General features: G+C 45.1%; 1 protein-coding gene across 3 annotated transcripts in view; it reads right to left on the bottom strand.

Moving 5' to 3' along the window:
* The window catches only part of LOC126517592 (proton-coupled folate transporter-like), a 137,201-nt gene that overhangs the window by 11,062 nt on the left and 99,605 nt on the right, over window positions 1-26,534 (bottom strand). For 2 of the 3 annotated variants that reach the window (XM_055064227.2, XM_055064228.2), the window contains exons 6-7: window positions 22,924-23,007; window positions 15,237-15,393 (exon numbers count right to left, since the gene is read on the bottom strand). In XM_055064227.2, the coding sequence (XP_054920202.1) occupies window positions 15,237-15,393; window positions 22,924-23,007 (241 nt within the window). Of the gene's footprint in view, window positions 1-15,236; window positions 15,394-22,504; window positions 23,008-26,534 lie in introns of those variants that run through there. The other variant, XM_055064229.2, reaches the window with a different exon arrangement.

Raw genomic sequence — 26,534 nt, forward strand, 5'->3', positions numbered from 1 at the left:
GAGCTGAAAGGTAGCGAAATGCAAAATCCTTGAAAAAAAAAGAAAAAGAAGAAAACGAGAAATTCGAGCAGCTGTACAATAGGCCGCTGCTCCAACAGCTGCCGCATGCTCATTTTCCAGCCATCTCTGCGTGGCTTTCTCCTGTCGCCCTTCCACCCCTTCGAACACGAATGGACTGCGCCCATAGCTCTGCGCCACGCCACCCTCTAAAACACGAATGGACCGCACCAACTGTGCTGCTAACAGATTGCTCGCACATTGCTTGAACGTTGCTCGCTGGCTTCTCATTCAGCGCGGTTCTGCAAACAGCTTAATTGCTCGCATTCATTTTTGTTGCTTGTGTCAAAGTTCTTCCTGGCCACGCGGTTTCTCAACTTCGCTTGACTCACCGCCAAAATGGAAGATAGCTGATCTGCCCGCTGATCATCAGCAATGCACGACGTTACCGGTGAAAAGAATGTGCACGGCTATAGATTTGGAAACTAAGCGCTTCTAACCAATGAGACGATCGCCGCGAACGTGCTTGCATAGGATGGCGACGGCAACGACGGTAGTGATGACGCGGTAGGGCAGGCTGCCTCAACATTGTCCTCACAGGAGGCCCAGCATGATTCAGTTCCTCTGGGCTTCATTTACGCGAGGAACCTTCCACTGCACTATGTGGAGCGCTTGGATGCCTTGGAGAAGGGTGTCGGCAAGCTTCGCATAAAGCATGCATGGCTGATGGACATAGGCTTTTCTCGTGCAAGCCAGTGAGAAGTACATGGTGAGATGCTTGTGGCGATCTCTTCTCAGCATTTCTTCTGGATTTCTCAAGCTGACAGGCTGCTGCAGCAGCCTTCTCAGAATTTTTAAAAGGCCCAATTTGGGGCCACCAAAGTGATGCCTCAGCGGTGCTCGCATATCGCTTGCCACTCATGACGCCTCTTTGCAGTTGTTATAGCAGTGCCATTCTTTAACGCCGACAGCTGTGGCTTGTTACATGCGATTGGAGCGCCCAGGAAGCAGTTAAACGAGTGAACACAATCAGCAGCCGGGTGGAGGAAGGTGGTGGGGAGGGGCACAAGCCTCCGTGACAATATAGTTTTCTCATATCACCTCTGCCATCTCCCTATTTTGATTTTTTCATGCAACCCAGTTATAACAATGGAATCTTCGTGGCACTTGATTATTGTTATAAGTGGGTTCGACTGTAGCAGTGATATCTGTCGGAGCAATCGGTACAAAAAAAAAAAAAAAAAGAATGCACGCATGGCAATACTATGTTGTTGTCACAAATATTATGCATTGTTTACATTGCTTTGGCTGTGGTGCTAAATACCATCCAGAGAAAATGGGGTCAGAACTTCATGGAAACTAGATTTCACGGGAGTATCTTAAGTCCCTAGCTATCCAGACTACAAGAAGAATGCTGAATTTCAACAATGACAACCTCCTGCCTGAATGCACAAGATGTCTATCCAGTACAAAAACATAATTAAGCTCACCACTTTGAACAGCTTGTTTTGTGAATGTGGAGGCCAAAATGCCCAGTACTTATTAACCACACTTACTAACTGATGTCCTTTTCCTTTTGACAAGTAACAAATCTGGAGTAACAACCTTTGTTTTAAGTGAGCTGGTCCTTAAACTTTGTGGTAGAAAGCTGGTGTGCAAAGTGGATAATTTAAGTGTAATTGAAGTAATTGCAACACTCAGATTTATTAATGATTGCTCAGTAGCACTGAAATGTTACAGTGTGAATTTCAATAGGCTTGTCAATCCGAAGCACATATGCAACTAGGGGGGGGGGGAGTGAAGATTGTCAACTTTAGAATAACAAATCAAATTCGAGGAGTGAATCTAATAGTCCCAACTCTATACTATAACCTATAAAAAACTATAAGAAACTATAATGCCAGAAAGACTGAAAAAGCTATAAAAAATGGACGCAGCCTGAAATCATTAAGCAGAAAACTTGGCATAGGACAAACTAAGATGTATGCACTGAAAGATAAGCAGGGTGATATCATCAGCAATCTCGAAGATATAGTAAAAGCAGCGAAAGAATTCTACCCCGACCTATACAGTACCCGGAGGAGTCAGGATACCTCAATTAGAAACAGCAATAAACAGTATACAGAAACTCCTCCTATAACTAGCGATGAGGTCAGAAGGGCCTTGCAAGACATGAAACGAGGAAGAGCAGCAGGAGAAGATGGAATAACAGTCAATTTAATCAAAGATGGAGGAGACATAGTGCTTGGAAAACGGGCAGATTTTTATACGAAGTGTCTATCGAGTGCAAGGGTCCCAGAAAACTGGAAGAATGCAATCATTATACTAAGTCACAAAAAGGGAGACGTTAAAGCATTGAAAAAATATAGGCCCATTAGCTTACTCCCGGTATTATATGAAATATTTACCAAGATAATCTCTCCAATAGAATAAGGGCAACACTGGACTTTAGTCGACCAAGGGAACAGGCTGGCTTCAGGAAGGGATACTCTATAATAGATCACATCCATGTGATTAATCAGGTTATCGAGAAATCTGCAGAATACAATAAGCCTCTTTATATGACTTTCATAGATGACGAAAAGGCATTTGATTCAGTAGAGATACCAACAGTCATAGCGGCATTATGTAATCAAGGAGTACAGAACTCTTACGTAAATACCTTGGAAAATATCTACAGAGATTCCACAGCCACCTTAATTCTACACAAGAAAAGTAGGAAGATACCTATAAAGAAAGGGGTCAGACAGGGAGACACAATCTCTCCAATGCTATTCACTGCGTGCTTGGAAGAAGTATTCAAGCTATTAAACTGGGAAGCCGTAGGAGTAAGGATCGACGGCAAATATCTCAGCAAACTTTGGTTTGCAGATGACATTGTTCTATTCAGCAACAATGCAGACGAATTACAACAAATGATTGAGGAGCTTAACAAAGAGAGTGTGAGAGTGGGGTTGAAGATTAATATGCAGAAGACGAAGACAATGATCAGTAGCCTAGCAAGGGAACAAGAGCTCAAGATTGCCAGTCAGCCTCTAGAGTCAGTGAAAGAGTATGTTTAAGTCAATTACTTAAGTTGCTCTGATCACGAGAAGGAAGTTTACAGAAGAATGAAAATGGGTTGGAGTGCACACGGCAGGCGTTGTCAGCTTCTGACAGGAAGCTTATAATTGAAAAGAGAGTTGTACAATCAGTGCATTTTATCGGTGCTGACATATGGGGCAGAGACTTGGAGACTGACAAAGAAGCTTAAGAACAAGTCAAAGACCGTGCAAAGAGCGATGGAACGAAGATTGCTAGGCATAGTGTTAAGAGACAGAAAGAGAGCGGTTTGGATCAGAGAGCAAACAGGTATAGCCAATATTCTAATTGACTTTGAGAGAAAAAAATGGAGCTGGGCAGGTCATGTAATGCACCAGTTAGATACCCGTTGGACCATTCGGGTTACAGAATGGGTACCGAGAGAAGGGAAACACTGTCAAGGACGGCAGAAGACAAGGTGGAGTGATGAAATTAGGAAATTTGCGGGTGCTAGTTGGAATTGGTTGGCGCAGGACAGGGGTAATTGGAGATTGCAGGGAGAGGCCTTCGTCCTGCAGTGGACATAAAACAGGCTGATGATGATGATGAATGCTGGTTCCCGAAAGTCAGCATTGTATGGTAAGGGTAAAGCGTTGTATGATGCTGGTTCCCGAAAGTCAGCTTCGCCGCAATACGTCATTAAGCGTTCAGGCAGAGTCCTTCCATGTTTTTCTGGTCACGAAACTCCGCCGTCACGCTATGGGAGAGGTTCATATGCTGCCCAAAAGTGCCGCGACGCGGCGCCACTGTGCCACAGAGGGCATCGTTCGCGTACCGAAACGCGTGCGCAGTGCGAGGCGAGCTGAGTGATCAGGTGTGTTCTGTGCATGTGCTGCGCTATTTTTCGAGTACTCGGCGGTTTAGTTGAAGTGGCGGGGTAGGACAACGATGCCGAACACGTGTTGCAAGTAACAACTGAAGAAGTATCTCTAACAAGCCATTTAAAAAAAAATTGCTGTATTTGTGATTTGGCTACTTGTGTTTTGCCATGTGTTATGAAATGCTTATGCTTTACACTTTCTTGTTTATAGAAACAATCGATTATGCATTCTGTATTTAATGCCATTCGTTTGCTGGTGTTTGTTTCCTCCCCCCCCCCCCCCCCCCCCCGATGCATATCTCTCACGTTTGATGTTATTTCTTTATGCTTATTATATCAGTGTCATGCTTTTAACAAATTTCTTGCATTGTGAATGGTGGATCATTCGCGACCGGACGCCTCTGTGCTGTCTGTATTTCGCTCCGCTTATTTTACATGATAAATAAATGATCGTGCTTGTTTGTTGTTTTTGTACCAACACGTTCTATTTCTTTTCTTGATCGAATTATAAAGTTTTTAACATATTGTAAATAGTTGCGCATTAGGAACCAAAATACCTAGTCTCATCGTTTCTGCGTCGAAACCACGAGCAGCGTGAATAAGTGCTTGGCTTACGTACTGACGCTTCTAAACGACTGCTTGTTAAGGCAATTGCCTAATTAAAATACAGCTAGTTTCAACTGTGCAGCTCTTAACACTTCACGTTCGCCTTAATCCATTGCTAAAAGCTGCACCGAAGACATTTAGTAGCGAAGTTTGTCTTGCATTAATCCTACCTAAATCTCATTCAGAAATGGCATAGCTTTGCAGAGAAATCTTGAGCGCACGGAGCAGCTCAATTTTCTTTGCTTTGTCATTAAGTATTCTACGGTAGCAGCCCTTTGCAATAACAATTTCATTCTTTTGATCTCCTTATAAGATACTGCCCACAGTCAGAGTCCTTCTCTGGCACAGTTTAACAGAAATTTAGTGAACAGCTGTGCGCATGCTCGGCGAACAATCTGGCGCTATGCGCAACGGAGAGTTGGCGCTTACTTAAGGGTAAGCGGGGGTGCAACAGCCCATATGTTTGCATCTGGTGATAAGTGGGACCACTGGTGCTTTGTTGCGAATGCGCGGCGTTTAATTTCAGGCAAATATTAAAAAGCGGAGCCCACCGAAGTGTTGAGGCGAACAGCGATGATGAAGAAATCTGGACCGAGACCGCCCGGCCGCGTACAGCGGACGCATTTCGACGGGGGCGAAATGCAAAAGACCCTTTTATTTATTTCCCCCCTCCTCTTCCTATTCCCCATTATAGGCCTTCGCGCCATCCTTTAATTTTGTCATCATCATTTAAATTTAGGTACATTTTAAAGACATTTAGTAGCGAAGTTTGTCTTGCATTAATCTTACCTAAATCTCATTCAGAAATGGCATCGCTTTGCAGACCTTTAGGTGCATTTAAGGACATTTAGAAGCGAAGTTTGTCTTGCATTAATCCTACCTGAACCTCATTCAGACATTTATTTACGTTTATTTAAATTTAGGTGCATTTTAAAGGATCCCAGGTGGTCAAAATTAATCCTGAGTCCCCCACTACGGCGTGCCTCATAATCGTATCGCGGTTCTGGCTCTTAAAATCCCAGATTTTAAAAATTTTTATTGGTCTGAGACCGCCGCAAGCTCCATGTTATGAGCGGCTTTTTTTTTTTTTTTTTCGTCCCGGGCGCTCATATAATGGCAGAAGACGCGCTCAGGCAGTAATTTAAACATAGTCAATGTTAAAAGATAGTTACGTGAAACTAAAGCAACGGTTGAGGAAGTTGAGAAAGCTAGAATACCGAGGCTGCCCCACACACAACCACAGCGGTAGCGGCGTTCGCATGCCCTCTCATGCACGGTTGCGCCTCCAGCGGCGGGCGCTGGCTCTATATGAAACTGAGGCGGCAGTTTCGTGACCAGAAAAAAAAATGGAAGGACTCTGGTTCAGGCATACGCAGTGTATTGCAGCAAAGCATACCAATAGCAGAAAGGGGCCACTGTCATGGGACATGATGTCTATTATTTCATTATACACATGTGCACCTAGTGTCGCCTGACACAGTACAAGCACTGATACAACCGATGAGTGTACTGGAAGGCATTCAGAGCTATTTTAGATGTGCCCATGGCGATTCGAGCCCTCGGGGCCGAAAAAGGCACACATTCACTTCTTTGGACTGCCTGATTTTTCTAATGTTTTTGCGGACCTTAGGGAGTTGAAAAAATTAGGCATTGACTGTTTAGACATATTAATTGGCCCACAATGTTACCTAAACTTTATATTATGCATGACTACATGTATGCTCTGAAGAAACCAGAGAATAAACCCAGAGTTTGATAATAATCTAATAACTAATCTTCTTGTGAATACCAGGATGTGAAAATTGTTCATGAGAAGGCCATACATTATTCGCACAGCAATTTAACCTCAATATAATGAAGTCGGTAAAATTGGCAATTTGCTTGATTATGTCAAAAATTTTTTATATTGAAATTCCACCTTTTATGCGAATCAGTACAGGTGCCGATGAATTTTTCTTACACGGAAGAGTGCACAAAATTTTCAGCAATATCAGCCAATTGGAAAAACAAATATTAATGAGCAAAAATTAGCAATACTCCTGAGGCCTCTGTTTGCTGGTTACATGTGCCCTCCTGGAGCAGTGCTTGCAAAAGATCCAATCAATCGTTGCGACGAAAAAAGCAATCCGCGACTTATACAACAACAGTCAGAACCTTGCCCCTTCAGACACAGCAATCACCAAATTGGGCATCCGTGCCCACTGCCTCACCGCGTGGGCAGCCAGTGGTAGAGCGCAAACAAACTCGACCGCACTCGGCAATGCCGGCATGTCTAGGGGACAAACACGTACAACACGCGCTAAGAAACCTCCTCCGTAGTTCCTAGGCACATATTCAAGGAGCAAATACCCCAAAATTTTCTCTCTCACGCCCGCTCTTACTCGCGCCTGCACACAAATGGCTGGCAATCCCTCAAATGAACGTCTCGTGTGGGTGCACGGCTCAGCGCAATCTGCTTGTGGCACACCTGGCGCATGCTGGTGCATTTGTGTTTCGGAGGGCAGGGCGGCCTAGAGCTATGGGTGCAGCCCATTCGTGTTCGGAGGGATGGAAGGGCAATGGGAGAGAGCCGCGTGGAGATGGCTGGAAAATGAGCGCACTGCGGCTGTTGGAGCAGCGGCCTATCGTGCAGCGGCTCGAATTTCTCTTTTTTTTTTTTTCTGTTCAAGGATTTCGCATTTCACTACCTTTCGGCTTGGACACCCAGCAGCCAGACTTCATCGTTATAACCGATAATGCAGCGTTGGGACATTGTAGTAAGCGGATTATTTCACCATGGAAAACATACAAAAGTCAATGGTGCAGCAGCTTCACACTGTTATAACTGATATATTGTTAAAACCGGTATTGTTATAAGTGGGTTCAACTGTATAACAAGCTCATATCATTCAGTGCATTTAAACTACCCTATTTATTTACACAATGAAAGAACTCATGTAATGAACGCACATCCCAACTTTTCCAATCGCACATATCCTTTTTTCCTTTCCTCGCATAATGATGGCACCTCGAACTTGCCGCTGTGAGGGTTGTCTACTCGGCCTGGCTACTGAGTGCCATACATAAAGCGCCATGCAATCTGCACTGTGCATGGCATGCATGGCCTCAGACATTTCAAGCACTGCCAATCTCAGAGGTCATTTTTGAATGGTTCCTAGTGCTACCTAGTGCCACCAGCAGAAAATCAGTATTCCTCCATGCATATGTTGCCTTGTCTCGAAGCCTCCACAGTTTTCTTTGTCAATTTGATCGGCCTGTTTGCGACATTCGCACGTGTGTACAGTGCAGTCCACTTATAACGATATATCAGTTATAACGATGGGTCGACATGAAAGTGTTATTTTATGCATTAGGTCTATGGGGAAAAAAAACATTTATAACGATACGTTATTCACCGCACATCGGATATAACGATCAAAATTTTGCCTTCCGGATGGCTTTTTCCATGCAAAATAATCGTAACGTTTGCATTGCTTAGTTCCCTGAAACGAATGATGTCGAGACGAGGCGATGTTTATCTCCGTAAGTTCGTATCTGCTGCCATTACCACGCTGTGCGTCCCGCGCCGCATGCGCACCGGAGAGTATAGTGTACTAGAATAATGTCCTAGTGGCGCGAGCAAGAGGGAGGGACAATGGGCCGGTTGAAGCAAACGCCAGTAGCCACCGTCGGTGGCGCTGCTGTGCTTTTTTCTAGCTGCTGGTGCGTGGTCGGGCTGGCTCAGACACGCTCTGCGGCTGTTTGCCCCGTGTGTTTTCCGAGCCGTGTTACATTCTACGTGGCCATGCTTGTGAAAAACGGTGGATGATTTGAAAAAGAAGGCGTATCCCTGCATCTACTGCAGCACAGGAGGTACAATGCCAAAAAGAAAGAAGGACTCCCAATGTTATGCTCCGGGCTGCCACAGCGATTATCCGGGCGCTCCGAAAGCGTCATTGTTCGCCGCACCAATGGAAAATGAACTTCGGAAGAAATGGGAGCGCAATCTGCGCAGAGCAGACAAGCCTCTCACTGAATCTTCAGCAGTATGTGACCGCCACTTTGAGGCTCGATACATTTGGAGGGATTGCGTCCAGATCATCAATACGTAGCACTGAAGTGCGACTTCCACGTGGGAATTAAGCCGTCGCTGGTGCCTGGCGCGGTGCATACCCTTCTGCCCGACTGTACGTCCTACCTTTCTGTCGCATCTGTCAAAGAGAGGCCGGAAAGAAAGAGGCCAGCCGCAGCAAGTGCATGGAATGGTAAGCACGAAGCCACGTAAGAACGCACGAACTGCACAAAATGAAGAAAGAGTGGCAGATGGTCAGCTCCGCCAACCACTTCACGAGATCCAGGTTGAGAGTGCGCAAGATGAAAACGGACAGTTCACGGAGAATGAACCGTTCGCAATTAGCTCGCTCCAAGCAGTGGTTTCCTCAAAGCTCTGGTGCCACTTTAACTGTAGCAATGACTCAACCCTAGTTTTCGTGGCAACGTAGGTCCATAAGCAAGAAAGGCTCGAGATATTGCATGAAAAAGTTCTGCATTTTAGTCGGCATGAAGACGAGGTGTCTGCTCAATTGTACTTTAGAGGTGTGCTGTGCCAAGACATATAGTTGTACGCTCCCTTGCCGCTGTGAACCAAAACCGAAACATGACTCTGACAGCCGCATGATTTGCCAAGGAATAATGCCTGAAAGTGACTTTCATGACCTTTCACATATTTTAACTCCGAGGTTGCAGCTTGCTGCTGTGGTATTTGGGGCTCTAGCATCTAGTGACAGCCGCCTAATTTTCTATATGGCTGGTTGTGGCGAGAAAGTGCATTTTAAAGACAGGCTGTGAAGCCTGCCTGAACTTACTACTGATCACAAAATTGGCAGCAGGAAATTTGAGGCTTGCAGAGTTTACCATATGAAAGACAACAGTAATTTATCTCCTGCCTCCCCTCTGAACCAGATTATGGTCAACTTGGAGAAAGACTTCACAGTTTGTTTTAGTCTTCTTGAGTTGCACGCAGACAGTGTTTTAGATGTTTTAGATGCTGTTAAAGCCAGGCGGCAGCATCAACTTTGCTGACCTGATGACTGCGAATCCATGATAGCAGAACTCACTGCTTTCTACATCATAACTAGGCTACATTTCTCCACAAAGAATGTGAACAAGTGTAATGAAAGAAGGTGTCAGGCATCAAAATATATTAAGCTCAGTCGATGTAGCTAGAACTCCATGCTACAAGGTGTTATTGGTTGGGTGTTTTAACAGTAATGGTTACTTAAATGTGATTAGATGCTCGGTGTCTAGGGAAAGTACACTTTAGGATTCCTTTATAGCTGTGCTATTTTCAGTGCGAATAAAGAAAAAGAAACACTAACCTGGATTTTTTTCGAGTGTCACTCTGACATGTGCTGAAGATGCAGCGGATTTCTTAGGAGCTATAATTTCGGGAAAAAAATGTGAGTTTGTATGGGCGCAATTGTATAGTCAAAAGTGAATTCATTCCTGGGTTTAATGTGCAAAACACACTACGATCTAATTATTAGGCACGCAGTAAAGGGGGGAGGGGCACATGAATAATTTTGACCACGTGGGCTTTTATAACCGGCAACAACAAGGACATTTTTGCATTTTGCCACCATGAAAATGCAGCCAACGAAGCCATTATTTAATCCTACGCCCTCGTGGTTAGCAGCGCAAGCCAAAGTCACTACGCATTTTCCTGGGAAAACACGAGGAATGCGGGAGATGGAAATTCAAGACGATGAGCGAAACCAGAACAAGGTGAAAGCAGGAGCCAACGTTTCGACAAGTCCACTTGTCGAAATGTTGGCTCCTGCTTTCACCTTGTTCTCGTTTTACGCACTTTCCTGTCATTCGTGATAAGCACGCGATTTAAATGGAGTGGTAAATATAGCTCCATAGAAGCAAGGCAGGCCCAGATATACTGGCTTTCGAGCAGTATATGAGCAACAAGAAGCTCGGTGAGCTGCCAGCTGGCACAGGCCATACCACGAGCGCAATCAAAGCGCCGGACTGTGCCAGACTTTGCTAGCAGACGACGTCGATGCTAGAGTATCAATGTGGCCTTCAAAATCTTTCTTTACACAATACTTTGTCAAATACAACCCTTTTCTGTAATAATGAAAGAACCATGTCCGTAAAAAACGCTTAGAAACATGGACCGCCTCAAAAGCAGCGATTGTGAGAGCAGCCGGTCTGCTAGAAAAGGTAGCAGTGGCGACACCTGGTGGCGTTAACGGAAAGAGGTACGCGCGCTCCTTCCCAGTCGCGTCACTAGGACATTATTCTAGTACACTATATTGGAGGGTATTTGAGTAGGCGCAGCGCGCCACAAGATGGCGCTAGCTGCTTCATGTGCGTCGGCCACAGTCGCTCTGAAAGAGAGAGAAAGAAAAAGAAAAGCCACAAGCAATGCGGCGCGGTGGCACCCGTCCCGCACTCAGTCTCTCTCTCTCTCTTGCGATAGCCGGCTGACGCCACCGAAGCAGCGTGCAACCAATGGTACAACCCAGTTCGAAGATGGCGCCGACAAAGCATAAAGCTGTGTCGCTTGACACGAAGATGGATATTTTGCAGGACTCTCGACGCGGCTTCAAGGTGAGCGCCCTCGTGAAGAAGTATGAGCTCGCCCAGTCGACGATATGAACCATCTTGAAAACCGGGAGCACCACGATTGTGAAGGCAGGAGCTATCAGCGGCCATGCCGATCAGCGGAAAAGGGTTAGAGACCCTTTGTACGCTGATGTTGAAGAGGCGCTTTACCAGTGGTTCATCACAACCCGCGGGCATAATGTGCCTATTAGTGGGCCAATACTTGCCACCAAAGCGAAAAACTTCGCTGTTCTTCTGGGACGCCCAAATTTTGAGCTTGGGGGAGGCTGGATTCAGCACTTTAAAGAGCGGCACGGAATCGTTTACAACAACGTGGTAGGGGAAGCAGTGTCTTTGAACACAGAGGCAAAGCAGCAGTGGCTGCAGACAAAGCTGCCCGGCGTGCTGGAGCACTACGCGAAGGACATATATAATTGCAACGCAACTGCTCTGTTTTTTCAAATGTTGCCGTCGAAGACTCACGCTCTTAAAGGAGATCGATGCCCCGGCGGGAAGGACTCGAAACTTAGGGTGACTGTGTTGCTGTGCGTTAGCATGGACGGGAGCCATCATCTCAAGCCTTTCATGATCGGGCGATCAAAGAAGCCAACGTGCTTTAAACATCAGCACAAGCACATCCCGGTCCGCTATCGCAGCAATAAGAAGGCGTGGATGACCCGCGACCTGTTCGAAGAATGGCTGCTCGAGTTCAACAGTTTAATTGAAGGCCAAGGAAGAAAAGTAGTGTTGCTACTTGACAACTGTAGCTCACACAGCGTTAAGCCGAAGCTAACATCTGTCGAATTGATGTTTCTGCCTCCGAATACTACGGCAGGCCTTCAGCCGTTGGACGCCGGCGTGATTGCCAACCTTAAAGTCCTGTATCAGCGGCGCATGCTGGAGTGGCTAATTTTAGCCATGACCTATTGACCGTGCAGCTCCTGGCACGTCGGGTCATGCAGACGGGCCCCCTGACCTGAAGATCAGCCTTTTGAAAGCTGTGCGCTTCGTTTATGGTGCATGGTATGAAGTAAAGCAGTCAACCATATACAACTGCTTCAAAAAGGCGGGCTTTGTGCGTCAGGACGAACTTCCCCAACCCACTGAGACCAACACGGTGGAAGCCGCTGACAGAACCGAGCTCTGGGAGCTTGTTCCTACTGGTGACACAGGTGGTGCGTCGATGGAGGAGTTTTTGACTGCAGACAGTGCTGCCTCGTTCTGCAATGAGGTCACCGACGAGGTGATCGCCGAAGATGTGCTGTCTCGACAGACGGCAAAGTTGTGCGATGGTGGCGACGGCAGCAGCGACAGTGACAACGAGATTGACAGTGGCTCCTTGACCCCGACCACGATGTCCACGCAAAGTGCACTGTCGTCGATAGACTCCTTAATTGATTTTATGCATGCTAAAGGATTGCCGCCAGTGTTCGTGCAGCAGCTGGAATCCATGCACACCGCGGTTGTGAAGCTGAAGCTGCCGCAAAAGCAGGTGCAGATTTCAGACTATTTCGGTGCGCCTAACCCTTGACACGGTCATTGGCGCTAGAAATAAAGTTTCACAGCTGGTTTTTCACAGCCTACTTTCTACATCATCTATTCTTTAGAGCAGTAGCGAATTCGAGTTCAGAGCTGTAAAGCTATGTTCCGCGTTTTTTATTTATTTTTTATTTTTTATAACTGCAGTCCAGATATAGCGATCATCGGTTATAACGATCATATTTTTCGTCTTTCTCGATATCGTTATAAGTGGACTGCACTGTATAGTGATTGAACTGCCTGTGTTTATCGCGGATATGCGAGCTATAGTGTTGGCTTCAAGCTTGAAGCTGTCAAATATGCATTGGAGAATGGCAACCGCACATCAGCAGGGCACTTTTCCGGCTGGTCTGACATGCGACGCTGCACGCTCTGGAATGAGCTATACGACGATTAAGGACGTACGGAATGCCCACCCGAAAGAGCAAGTGGTGCGTAAGCTCCACCCAAATCGAGTGTCACGGCTTGTTTACCTGGAAGACTTCATATCCCAGTTTAAAGTACAAAACAAACAACTCTTCACACACGCTGCTTTGTTTTACGCAAACATTGTCAATAAAATCATGTCTGCCCAAGCTACGAACACTTCACAGTGGTGCAAGTGAGCTGGGGGGGGGGGGGGGGGGGGGGTTGTAGTTGAGTGGTAATGTGATCAAGTGTGCACTGGGGGCTCCTTCCTGCTTCTTTAAAGCCTGATGGCAGAGGAGGGCATACACTGTTCTGCTTGCTCTGGTTTGGTCTCTGCTTCCTGCATGTCTTTCCTCACCATTTTTATGAGATGCGATGTTACGGTACCTAGCGATGCATCAAACATTCGCCTTTGGCTTGGGTTTGTCCGAAAAGCGGTGTATAGAAGACATTTTCCACGGCAAGGAATGTGAAAAACAAACAAAAAGAAACATTGCGCATTAGAGGCGACATGGAGCTTCTTCATTGTCAGTGGTTTTCTTGGTGTCAGCGCCTCTTTTGCTCACACCACTCTTGCTATAAGGTGCTTCGGTGGTGTGTGGTGGCAGAATCTATGGAAAATAGCAACAATGCGAGCAGAGAGCCAACAGCAACGTTTTTGTGGATAGCTAATATGGCGATAAGTGATGAACTGATGGGTTGATAGGTGGAATGGCTAACTTGGGGCTTTCATTATGACATTCTAAGTCTGGTACAGCACAACACGAAAAGGAAGAAACAAGCTGAGCCGGCCAGATGAAAGAACAGAGTGCTGCCTTCCAACTGGTTTACTGGCAGGTTGCACCAAATATATAGCTACAAGAAAGCATCAAGCAATGTTGTCAAAACACTTCACAAGACATCACACCGACAGAAGACTAAACTGTCGTGAGTCATAGAACGCGCAATTCTGTCATGCACGGTTAAACTGATCAAGAAATCTTTACTTCCTGTGAAGATAGGCACAAAGATGGCGCACTAACATGCGTGCTGCCAGCCCTGGCTATAAGATCAGCTTCAATAAACTCCTGCGTAAGTTGTGATCGGTGCTTTTTTAGCACTTCCCACCACTGAAAATTTGGTTTACATCTACAGTCGCAACAGTGAGTTCCTAAATATCCCTGTATAGCTCAGTGCACATTGTAATCATGTTCTTTTAGCCTTTCATTAAGGTAGCAACCAGTTTGGCCTATATATCTCTTCCCACATAATAGTGGAATTGAATAAAGCCCAACAAAACAAGACCCAAAACGCTTCTTGTGCATAGTTGAACAGACAGTGGTGCACGGATGGAGTGGATTTACGGCTGTACAGAGCCTGTGTAGCGTATCCATCACAGAAAACACTATTTCCACGCTACCCTTGCGGCCAATCTCTTTTAATCTGTGAGAGACGTTATGCAAATATGGTATGACTACCGGCCTCTATTGTTCATTTTTTCTTTGTTGGGCTTCTGCATTACTGTCCTTCTTTATCTGCTTTAATAGCTTTTCAGCTATTATTTCAGTAGTGTAGCCGGGTATCTGGCACACAAAAGTCAGATCAACCTGATCTGCAAAACTGCGCTGCATGGCACGATGACAGGATTTCCTGAGGGCATTAGTAAGACAAAGATCAGTGATGGTTCACTTAACCAGCTTAGAATGGGCTAAGTCAAATGATAAAAGAGGTTTCCCACTTCTTGGTTCGTACATCCAGCATACATGGTCACGTGAAAGAAGTAAATCAAGGTCTAAAAATCGTAACCTGCTGTTGGTTGGTGTCAGCATTTTAGAATGCAATACCAACTCGCCCAATACTCGACCCTAGTGAAGTTCAATATAACAACCTTTTAGAACAACAAGCAATTTACTGTGGTCCCCTGAAGTTTGTTATATCAAGATTTTGCTGTAGTATGTACTACCAATTTGTAACCAATTTAGTCAAAGAGAAGTTTCATTGCAGTGAGACGATGCCTGGAATTCTCTGCTGTATCTTGCCATTTCTTTTCTTTTATGATTTTTTTTAAAAGTAACAGCAACAGAAGTTACCAGCATCAGATCATGTTTGTTTTCAGCCTCCAGAAAGCCTTATATGGCCAATGTAACCCTTGCATTAAGATTCGACCTTCTATCGGCTTCAGTTGCCTCCAAGGGCAAGCAGCCATACTCACATTAGTGCAGCTAATGGGAAGAGCTGCAGGATGGCACCGATCAGGAATGGCAGCCCAGGCTGGTAGCTCAGAGCGGCATTGAACACCAGCGAAGAGAAGATGTCTCCAAACGCAGGCACCAGCGATTCACATGTTGTCCAGAATGAGAACACCTTGGCTGCAAGGGGAAGAAGAAAGCCCAGAGTCAGAACATGGGTCGAGCCATATCTAACGAGAAACAAGCGGGAAAGGCCATACATAAATAGGGATAAGGCACACCTTGTCTCCATTTATGTACGTTTTCTTTTTTCCTGCACCTTCCTTGTCATTCTAGTAGCATGTTTTAGTTCATGTGAACAATGGTCATGTGAAAGAAGTAAACTGAGGTGTAAACATTTCTAACCTTAACACTTTTTGAACGTAGTAAAAAAACATTGTCGATCTCTTGCCAAGGCTCCTTGAGCTGGTGAGCCAAATATTATTGCACTGCATCCAGCAGGGACTTTACAATCTCATGTCAAGAGCAGTCAGCAGTCGCTTCCTCTTGCACCTGCAATGTGGTCATCGCAAGCAGTAGGGCAACCAATGCTACTGGCTGATTTCGTGATCAACAGTACATTCTCGGTAGTATATGGTTGCTAATTTTGAGTTCAACAAGTAAAAAATATATGTCTGCCATGTCAAAAAGACACAAAAATAACTTGATCATTGCACCGCACGTAGCTGCATCTGCAGCAGGTGGCCTCTGAGATGGCAGTGGCTTACTGTGTAGCGTAGTCTACCGTGGCTGCCATGACTGCCACGAAAAGAGAGAAAGCAGGATATCGGTAAGGGGATAACTCCCCTTATAGGTTCGACGATCTGATGAATTTTTGCAGCACGAGAGATTTGTACAACAACATAATTTAATAGTTAGGGGTGCGCGAATATAAGTTAATGAATCGAATAGAGAACTTTTGAATAATTCAATTCAGGAATTGAATATCTACTCATTCATTTTTTTTAATATTCAATATATTCGGTGGAGAGCCATGCAGTGCCACAGGTCACGTGTGCCGTGGAACCCCTCCTACTCAGTGCCACCCAAGCAAGCGTTTCGCTCCGTGTCTGCCACAAGAAGACTGCCGAACGTGCCTCGAACGTGCTGCTCTGGCTGGCATAGTAAGTCGAGCCCACATACAACATCCCCACTTAAGGTTAACTTTTGCTTAAAACGAACGAAACCCGCACGACCATCAAAGTATACATTATTTCAATGGTGCAAAATCGCACGTACAACAAAAATTTTTTAGCCCTGCTGATTGATTACAGCAAACAGGTGGTGTAAGCCTGGCGCCGCAATGTGAGTCGGGATAACGACAGACTCCAACCCCTTCGCGTGCGTGGGCTGTTTTCTCGAGCCTCCTCGCAGGCAAACTCCCTGTTTCGTGCCCCTCTCAATAGCTACCCTCTCCCCTCTCCACGTGCAGCCCACGAGCGCCGGCGTGTAGCTTCCAAGCAAAAAAGGAGGTAAGGCGTGCAGACACGGACACAAGAGAAGGGAAGTGGACAACACGAATGCCGACTACTGTCCACTTCTCTTCTCTTGCGTCTGTGTCTGCATGCCTTATCCCCTTTTTTGCATTATGAATCCTTACCAATTAGCTCAGCTTTCTGTCGTTCTAGCTTTCAAGATCGCCCCCTCGCCCGTTCTCGCAACTCCGCTCCACTCCCCTTTCCTCACTCTTTCTCACAACTCCCTTGCATTCGCCTGTCTCTGTGGGCGTGCTACGGTGCCATCTTGAAGTCCAGAAGTTCTATTTTATGACCATTACTGGGCGTTTACCGTTACACCAGTGATGTTCCACGCAGGGAATGTTCCTCTTTTCAGGGAGTTTTCAGACACAATTTTGGACGAATGGGAAAAGGGAATCTTTGCAGTATTGCAGGGACGTTTAAGACTGATAAGGTGAATATTAGAATTAGGCTTTTGAACAAGCCATCGCTTTGACGAACCACAGCACACCCTTTTCAGGGCATGGGCCAAGCTTGGGATTGACCAGCTTGAGGTTCTGAAGCCTTTGTTGTTGAAAAGCTGGTGGGCTATTTTGGTACAAAACGTGAAGTGCAGTTTGTTGTGTCAATATTAGATAAGGCTACCTACTCAGGATCGCTAAAAGCTGCAAGCCACCAGTGGCAGTTCATGGTAGAGCTCTCTCTACGGGGAAGATATGTTGGGAACCAACTTTAGAAAGTGCCACATTGCAAATTGAGTTCTCAAATTGCTGTCCGGCTGAGATGTCAAGAAAAATTGTAATATTTTTGAACACACACACACAGATCTACAGTTGAACCCGTTTATTACGAACTGGATATTTCAGTGAAAAGTGGTTGTTATATCAGTAGTTCGTTATATACAAACTCGCCCTTAAGAACACTAAAAAATATTACTGCAATGAAGCTGGCGTCAGCAGTTACAATATGACAGCACTTTGGTCCGAAAACCAGATTTTCAGTGACATTCTTGTTCCTGGTGCATTCCCGCACCTAGCTGCAAACTTCCGCCCTAAACTTCTATCTAAAGAATGAAATGTTGTGTCTTGCAGCTCTTTAAAAATGATGCCTAGTGCCGACCCCAGGTTATTTCGAAACTGCAAGCGCAGCCGACATTTTTTTTTAGAGCTTGTGATATATCTTACTACCAGTGGAACATGATTGTATTCTGCACAAGAGAGCGAAGCATTCTAGGTGGCCGGAAGCGTAAACTTCAGAAATTACTGCAGCATGCCACTATTCTGCGAAGGGTCTTGGACGACATGCTCTCGGCATTATGAATGTGCGTCAGCAACACAAGAGTCGTAAAATTACGTTATCTATGTCACTTCGGGCGAAACAAAAATTCGATGATCGAAAGGTAAAACATCACTGCGGAGCATTATCAACAATCGACAATGTGTAAACAAAGTACCGTCGAACTGTGATCTCTTGATCACGGCGTAGTAACCGTTGACTCTTTACAATATTGCCGGGCCGCAGCATGTGGTGCAGCATTCTCACCAACTCGGGCCATGTCGACAGGAACGCCTGAGTGACCATTGTTCTCATGGTGGAAAGACATAGATGGTCATTCCAAATTGCTGAAACAGGCACATGGTGTGTCCGTGCAGATGGTGTGCACGGACAATTGCACAAAAATGAGAATGACGCTATTGTGGCATCTGATTTCACTCCGATGCAAGTCTTGCGCCATGCTGTTTAGATGTATGCTGTACGCTGCATGCCTCTGCCTTGGCGGTGTGCCTTGAGAATGTGTGACCTAGAGCTGCTGTACAAGCACCCTCAAAACTCAAGCGTGACCTTCTTCGTGGCTTCCGAAATGCATGCGAGGCGGTTGCTCACTTATCCCGAAGGCTGTTTCATCGCCCCAGCTAGAGTAGAGTGGGGCGTGCCCTGCCGTGTTTTGTCGCGCTTCCATGCTTTGGCACTTTGCGTGTGCCCTCTTTTAACCTTGGCCAGGTTCGATGTGTTCGTTGTAGCAGCAAGGTGACTTAAAAAAAGTTTATTATATCTGGAACCAGCTTCCATAGGGAGAGTCGAAAAATCGTAAATGCATTGAAATGTAGCCATTATAACCAATATATCGTTATATCTGGGATCATTATAAACGGGTTTGACTGCCTATATATGTGTGCGTGTGTTTGTGTGCAGGGAAATTTATGGGGAAGTTTAGATTAATGCAGGAAAAATTGTTGCAAATAGGGAATTTTTGTGCATAAGGATGGGATTCTTCTGCAAGGTACGAAACATCACTGCTCTACCCTAGTCTCCACGCTTCCTTGCTTCATCGTTGCACGTGCATGTCTGCTCCATCGATTGTGGTGCTTTGTTCTCTATGTCCGTGTGCGATGCAAATGCTTAGTTGTAGTTGCTTCTGTGTTGTATTCTGGATGGTGGACGGGAAGCCTGCCATGCCTGCAGCGGTCACATAACAAAAATTCCTGGACATGGCAACGGCGTGAGCAATCTTGATGGAACTGTCTCAAGGTGCTAAAAGCTGCCAGTTGGTGAAGTACAATGTGTCGAAATCAACCATCTCGATGGTTCTTATGAACAAGGAAAAGATTGCCAGCTCCGACACCTACTTGACTGACAAAATGCGCCTGCGGAAAGGCACCCGGGCGGACTTAGAGGAGACCCTACTCATGTGATTCGTTGACACACGGGCTCACAACATTTCAATATGTGGGTCAATGATGCTGGGCAAAATCAAAAACTTCGCATTCCTAGTAAATCTTCCCCACTTCTGCACAGGCATCGATTCAAAGTGCGGCATGGGATTGTTTTTAAACCGATAGTCAGCGAGGGGCTTTGGCAAGTGACCAAGACGTTGCCACTTGGCTTGTAACAAACTGCGCCATTATTGCAAGCTATGCGGTGCAGGACGTGTTTAACACCGACGAAACGGCATTATTTTATCAGATGCTGCCAGACAAAATGCACGCCATGAAATGCAACTCCTGCACTGGCGGCAAACACAGTAAACTGTGCATTACAGCACTTCTGTGCACTAATACGGATGGCAGCAACCGGTGCCTTCTGCACTCTGGCATTCATTTCAAAATGTGCCAGAAAAGTGTAGGGCCATTTCACGATATTTTGGCACCACAGAGTTTGCGTGCACTGTCAGTGTAGTGCAAACGCAGAACAAATGGAAAAGTTTGGAGAGGCTATATAAGCGTAGCAAATCAAAGAACTCTTCGCCAGGCCACTCTCTCGTCACATGAGAGTACGAGGAGTGAGTGCAAATCATTATTGCCGCTTATTCGTAAAGCTACTACCTCCTATTTTATTATTCCTAGGGAATGGGGAATTGGCTGATGTGTTGGAGTAAGAGCATCATATCACACCGATAGTCCTCCTGGTGCCAGGGGAGACAATTGAACATACAATGGTACAATGGCCCTACTTGAAATGTAGTTTTTTCTAGGCCAGATTCTTTATGCTTTAGAGAGGGCACAGATGTGGACAGTGGCGACACCATAGAGATTGAGCCTTTCCAGAAGCCAGGGCCATGTCACCAGACCAGACGAAACTCGGCAGGAAAAAGAAAATCCATTACCTTTGTGGAGGCTCTTGTAAAAGAGTACAAGGCTGCAAAGCAGGGATGCGAGGTGTGATTTGAGAAAAAAAAAGGGGCTTCTGGTGTACCTTCTTGGTGCGGTAGAGGCACGTGCTGCCAATAAATAAGTTTTGAGCATGGATGGATGCTTATTTTTTAATAAACTCTGCAAGAATGTTTCACATTACCTGACACACGAAGATAATGCTCTATTAATGAAATGGGACACTGACACTGCTTTTTTGCAATGGCCTGCCTCAAATTTTCGCGGTAGGCAGCCAAACTTCTGTCAGTAATGTCATTTTCATCATCATTTCCAACATCTTCGAGCTCTGGAATTTCTTGAATCGCAATAAAATAATCCCTCTCTTCGTTGCACATGTTGTGCAATACACAAGCACCCATTACTATGAGGCAGCACTGTTTGGCTGTAGCAGCGTCAACAAGGTAAGGCCTACAGAACCTTTGCTTTAGCAGCCCAAAGGCATTCTCAATAGAAGACCTTTGTTGAGAGTGGCCCTTGTTATAGTGCTTCTTCCATGTCGGAAAACAATGCTCATTATTGTGGTACGCCATCAACAACCATGGAAGCCGAGAGTATGCAGAGTCTCTGGGCAGGTAGCCACCAGCACATCTCATTGCTGCCACCCTGCAAATACATGCAAAGTGCCTCAAGAGGCCAGTCACGTGGCAATTTTGCGTGCATTTGTGGGCTTCTTTCACGTTTGGAAAGACACTTTTATGTAGCATGTATTGAGCAACAGAAAGCTGCAACGGGAGTTTTTCATGTTGCTCTACAATTTTCTCATTGACACTTTTAATAAGTATAATATTTGAGAAGCTGATTAATTAATTAAAGCTAATCATCTAATTAAGTGGAATTAATATGATTTGAGTATCTCCAAACTACGGAAAACACCATTACCTTGGTTCTGTCCAGTTACGTGGCATTCGCATATCTTTTTAGACTCTGGCAAAAGTTAGCTGGGACACCCTGTATACGCAATGATTAAGCAATCTTCTGAAAAAAAGAATTACAAATATGTATTTCTGGATAAGGTAATAAATGGAAGTTAACATGAAGCATGCTAAAAATTGGACACTTTTGATTTGTGCTTTTTCCAACTAAAGCTTGTATTAAAATTAGGCAAGCCGAAATATCACCTGCACTTCTACTTCTTCCTATGGAACTTCAGTTTTCATTAAAATTTTTTTACAGTCAGCAGATGCAAGCAGCTATATTCGTGACGCCAGAGAGATGGTTTACATATTAGGTTCGTTGACTCTTGTCAGGGTGTCTAATTTCTCGCCAAAGAATCGTCTGTTTATTTTTGTTTAGGTGTCCCAAAGAAGTGGACACTGCACAACTTGTGGGGATGCGCGACACTCACACATACCCTGATATGTTGTTTCCCCTGCACGTCTTGCATCTCCTGCAATCCAGCTTCTTCGCACAGCTTAATGCCGGCCGCGGTCGGTCTGATTGCAGCGCATTACGAGAGATGGTGTGAGTGATGCACTGCTGACGCTGCCTAGCGGCGGGGTTGGTCGGGCATGACAGGGAGATGACTGTTCCTCTTTGGGCTCCGGGTGGGCAAGCAACGTTCCGTACGTGCACCACTCCATGCTTCTGCGAGACTATCTTGCGAGACTATCTTGCGAGGCCTACACTGGAATCGACGAACACGATCGTTCGAACACGGCACCATTGGCGTGACCATATACACGAACGACCAGGCATTGGTGTCCAGCATGGGGCAAACATATTCGCTCGCTACCTAGTCGCGGTGAGTCGGACTTCCTAGATTTGTTGCGCGCCCATCGGCATGTTCTGTGTGTTGCAGGTCGGCTAGCAAGCATTAGTGTATAAAAAGCACAATGAATGCCCTTGCAATTGTTTGCACGACTGTGTTGTCTTTCCTTTGTCCGAAAGTACGGGTGAGCCCCACAAACTTCAGCAATAAGCTGCTCGATGAAGACCGTGCAAGACATGTCAATGCAAACAGGCAGTCGATAGGAGTGTTGTTTGCTAGAAATTTTTGTTTGAGCATGCAAGCTCCTTGGCACTGCGCCTGTCACATGCTCTGTGTGTGTCACTGCTTGCCGACGCTTTACCATTGGTGAGATGCACCTTTTTGGCGCTTTCACCCGTTTTCATGGTCGGTAGTTGGCATTCAGATGTTGGCGGTTGGTGGTCGGAGGTCGAAACAAAAGCGCCAACGCAAAGGGTGCGTGCGCTTGATGAGATGTACATCATGTCCACCAATACTACCACTCAAGTTGTGCTGGTTAAAGGCTTTGATCTTTATGGTAATACACAATGAAACACAAGAATGCTGCTAAAATACCCTCGCTACAAGAAACATATGTCATCAAAATTCCTTTTATATCTTTCTTGAAGTGTTCGGCTATTTGCTTACATTGACAATCCTTGTCGATAATGTCTGCAAAGTTTTTTTTTTTGTTTGCTTCAGGTGTCCTGATTGCGATACCACTAAAAACTGGTTTTGCTGCTCCCGTGATGGCTGCTGCACCACTTTCGGGCACAAATAGCTGTTGTGTGGAGCAGGCGTAGGACACTTATAAGGGAAACAGTATTTCGGCACTCACTGGCTTCATGGGGGCTAATCAGCTTGGAGGCATAGGACGAAATCCCGATGCCTGCTGCTCCACCGGGCGCACCTAGGACGTAACCTGCAGGCATAAACAGAGAACCCATTGCTCATACCTCACACTGCTTTTTGCCTCCTTATGTACGAGACCAATGGCCAGGTGACATTTCATCACTGACGCACATGCAAACACATTGTCACACAACATCTTCAGCCCTTTCAGCGTTGATTTTTCGAAGGGGATGCAAGCCCAGCGTTTAGGTTCTTTTCTCAGATATTATAAAACAAACAACCGTTTATATTCCATTATTCGGAAGTGAAAAAATGACACAGATAGTGGGAAATGCACTCTTAGTGAGGTCCTCACTACAGAGTGGAGAACTTACGAGTATGTCAGTGATATAGTGGGATAGAAATGTGGAAACATACTGGTAGGTCAGTGACACTAAAAGGGTTGATGGGTCAACCATTTGGTGTGAGCGATGAAATACACACAATAGGAACAACTGTACCAAACTTCGGCCCCAAGATGATCAAAAAAGCACATTAAAAGTGCCTTTACCACTGTTTAGCTTGGTGAACAAGTATTCAGTAAGTACAGTACAGATATCAAAACTGTTAAAGGGACACTAAAGGCAAATCATAAGTCGACGTGGACTGTTTAAATAATATTCCAGAAATCTCGCAACGCTTGTTTCGTGCCAAGGAAGGTCTTATTTTACGAGAAAATTGCATCTGAAGGGTCCGAATGCCTTTTTCGAAATGTAAATCTCCCGCGACCCGACCAGGGGAGTGGTGATGTAGCATTCAGCATCTACACCCTTTGCTGCTGTCGGTGAGTAAAATGGCACCTGATAGACGACGGAATAGAGCAAAGACAGAGCGGTGGATTCGCTGTTGCAGCTGCCTTTTGGTCAAGTGGTGTAGACCGTTCGGGCATCCCGTGACATAACATGAAAGTTGACTTCTCTGCAACTTGCAGTTTGTGCGAGTTTCGTGAGCCAGCAAAACCAGCACAGCACTACGCGATAACGAAACTGTCGAAACGCAAAAGCATGGGTGACGCAGAGGCGAGTGAAAATGAAGCCTTTAGACTGTTCGCGTCGTTGTCAAGGGTAATTTCAATTAGTTCTTTTTTCTAAAGATGAAATAGAACTGGACAAGTAACATTTTATTTCGTCTTACAATGCAATGATGTTTCTTGTAACGAGTGGTTGAGTACTAGTAACAGAATTTAACTGAGGAGTGCTTTCAATAATACCATACAATGATGTTTTTTTGCAATGAGTGGCTGAGTACTAGTGGCAGAATTTAACTGAGGAGTGCTTTCGCCATTGGGCAAGCACTTGAACGTCCCGGGGGAGCCTCTAATCATGTCCTGCATTTACCTCAGTTTCTCAGTTGTTAATATCTCTGTTTGCGATAATATTCACGCCTTAGAGTTCCTCGAACACTAATCTATCACTTTAGCTTCGCTTAATATTTGCCTTTAGTGTACCTTTAATGACCAACCCCCATCAGCTGCACAGCTGCCAGCATTTCGAGTACCGACACAGCTGATTTGTCTTATTCAGTGCCACAGGGTCTTATTATAAGACGAGCGCAGCGTACTGACGCAGGTACCAGAGTTTAGAAACAACATGCATAAAGCACTTGTTTTGCACCTAACAGTTGTAAGGTCTGCACAGAGCCACGAACACCTGAGCCAAGCCACAATGTGTAGCACGAGTTTTGCAAGTGTAGCTCAAAGCAGCTCCCTCCTCCCAGACAATGAATGGTGATGGACACAGTGGCATTCTACTGATGAGCATGAGGTCTTAAGTTCGATCACCGGCCACTGTTTGCATAAAATTATTATGAAAATGCATTCTGTGAGAGATAATCGCAACCCCTTCAGGTACCAATTAATCATACCCATTGAAAATACGGTTTCACCACATTTTATGCACCTTTAGAATTATGAAAAGAGTACAGCTTCAAACCAGACTGAGAGTGTCAGTCAGCGAGTTTTGCCCAAGTCTTAAGAATGTGGACTCCATGCGAAATATCTCTCCAGAGCCATCAGATACTAGAGCATCTGCTGTTTCATGTCTAGCGTATTTGAAATGCACCGATCCAGCCACTTGAAAGATACTCCTTGCGCAAAAAATTGTGAAAAACAATAAAAGATGAGAACCCCTTAGATGATGAAATGCTCACATGGGCAAACACCCAACTGCCTGAATTCCAGCTTGTTTTACTAAAACATTTTACACATAATTAATTAAACTTGGAGCACAAGTCCTATCAGAGGTGTTCGAGATGTATGAAATGCATTTTATGTTTCCCAATTTTCCCCAGTGCTTTTGCTTTGGATGCACTAACTTGACATGCACAATTGTGCTCACAGCACCTCAAGGAATTAATGTTTAGGTGGCAATATTGAGTGCAACAGAAATTGCTTCAGGGTCTCTTTAAGGCCTATCCCGTTACAAAGCGCATTAGGTTTTTAATGTAACCTTGAGAGAATTGCCTACTGGCATGCCTGGCTTGCTACTACAGATGTTGGTAAAACGTTAGTTAAAATAATAGTAAAATGTTTCCTCCCCAAGGAAGCAGATCCATCAGGCCAGGGGGCCAGTTAAAGGAGGTGACAGGTCAGTTCAAATATTGTCAACCATTATCATGAAACTGCTTGACTATCACGAAAAGATAAACATCCTGAAAAACAGTGACAAACTTAAAGGTTGTGACTTCCGTATTTCCAAGGATTTTTCAATGTGCATACGATCAATCAGAAAAAAGATATGGGAGCATCTAAGCCCTTTTCGGATTATGGCTCCATCGTTCACTCAAGCTTTGACCATGCATTCATTGATAAAGTTAGGTACAATTGGGTCAATGATACTAACACCCTCATTAAGGTTCTTTCTTGCCCAACAAAAGTTATTTCCAATGTCTCGACTATTACCCCCTGATGCCTCAGTAACCAACCACAAGAACCCCTTGGGACGCGCCTTAAATGTTAATGCCAGAAGCTTAATTATCAAGTTTACAAATTTTCTTTCACTGATATCTGCCCATACAGCACATATTGCTGGTGTAACAGAAACATGCTTGCATGATAACATATATGACTATATGACTATATATGATAACATCTCCAGGTTTTACAGTTGTTAGAACTGATAGACGTCATGGAAAAGCAGATGGCGTTGCATTATTTTTGTGGTCTGACCTTAAATTTTCAATAGCCCCACCCAGCCCACCTGATACCGAATCAGTTTGGTGTAAGGTCTTTTTTGGAAGCATCTCTATAGTATTTGGCATTATCTATCGCCCGCCGTCATTGAACAAAGCTCAGCTACTCGCTTTAACGGCATTCACGCACGAGCCTATCTTGTCTTCAAGATTGATCTGTCTTGGTGATTTTAACGCCCCCGGTATTTTGTGGCCATCTTTATTGCTCACTGGCTATGATGCAGAAATTAGCAAAGCGGCGTTAGATTTTTTATTATATATTGGTTTAAAGCTAATTGTTGAATCGAACACAAGAGGTGCTGAAGTTACATAGATTTAGTTTTTGTTAGCCCCACCTTTAAGAAAATGGTTTCGAATGTGAAGTTACAG

Source organism: Dermacentor andersoni, chromosome 11, assembly GCF_023375885.2.
Source record: "Dermacentor andersoni chromosome 11, qqDerAnde1_hic_scaffold, whole genome shotgun sequence".
Taxonomy (NCBI): Eukaryota; Metazoa; Arthropoda; class Arachnida; order Ixodida; family Ixodidae; genus Dermacentor; species Dermacentor andersoni.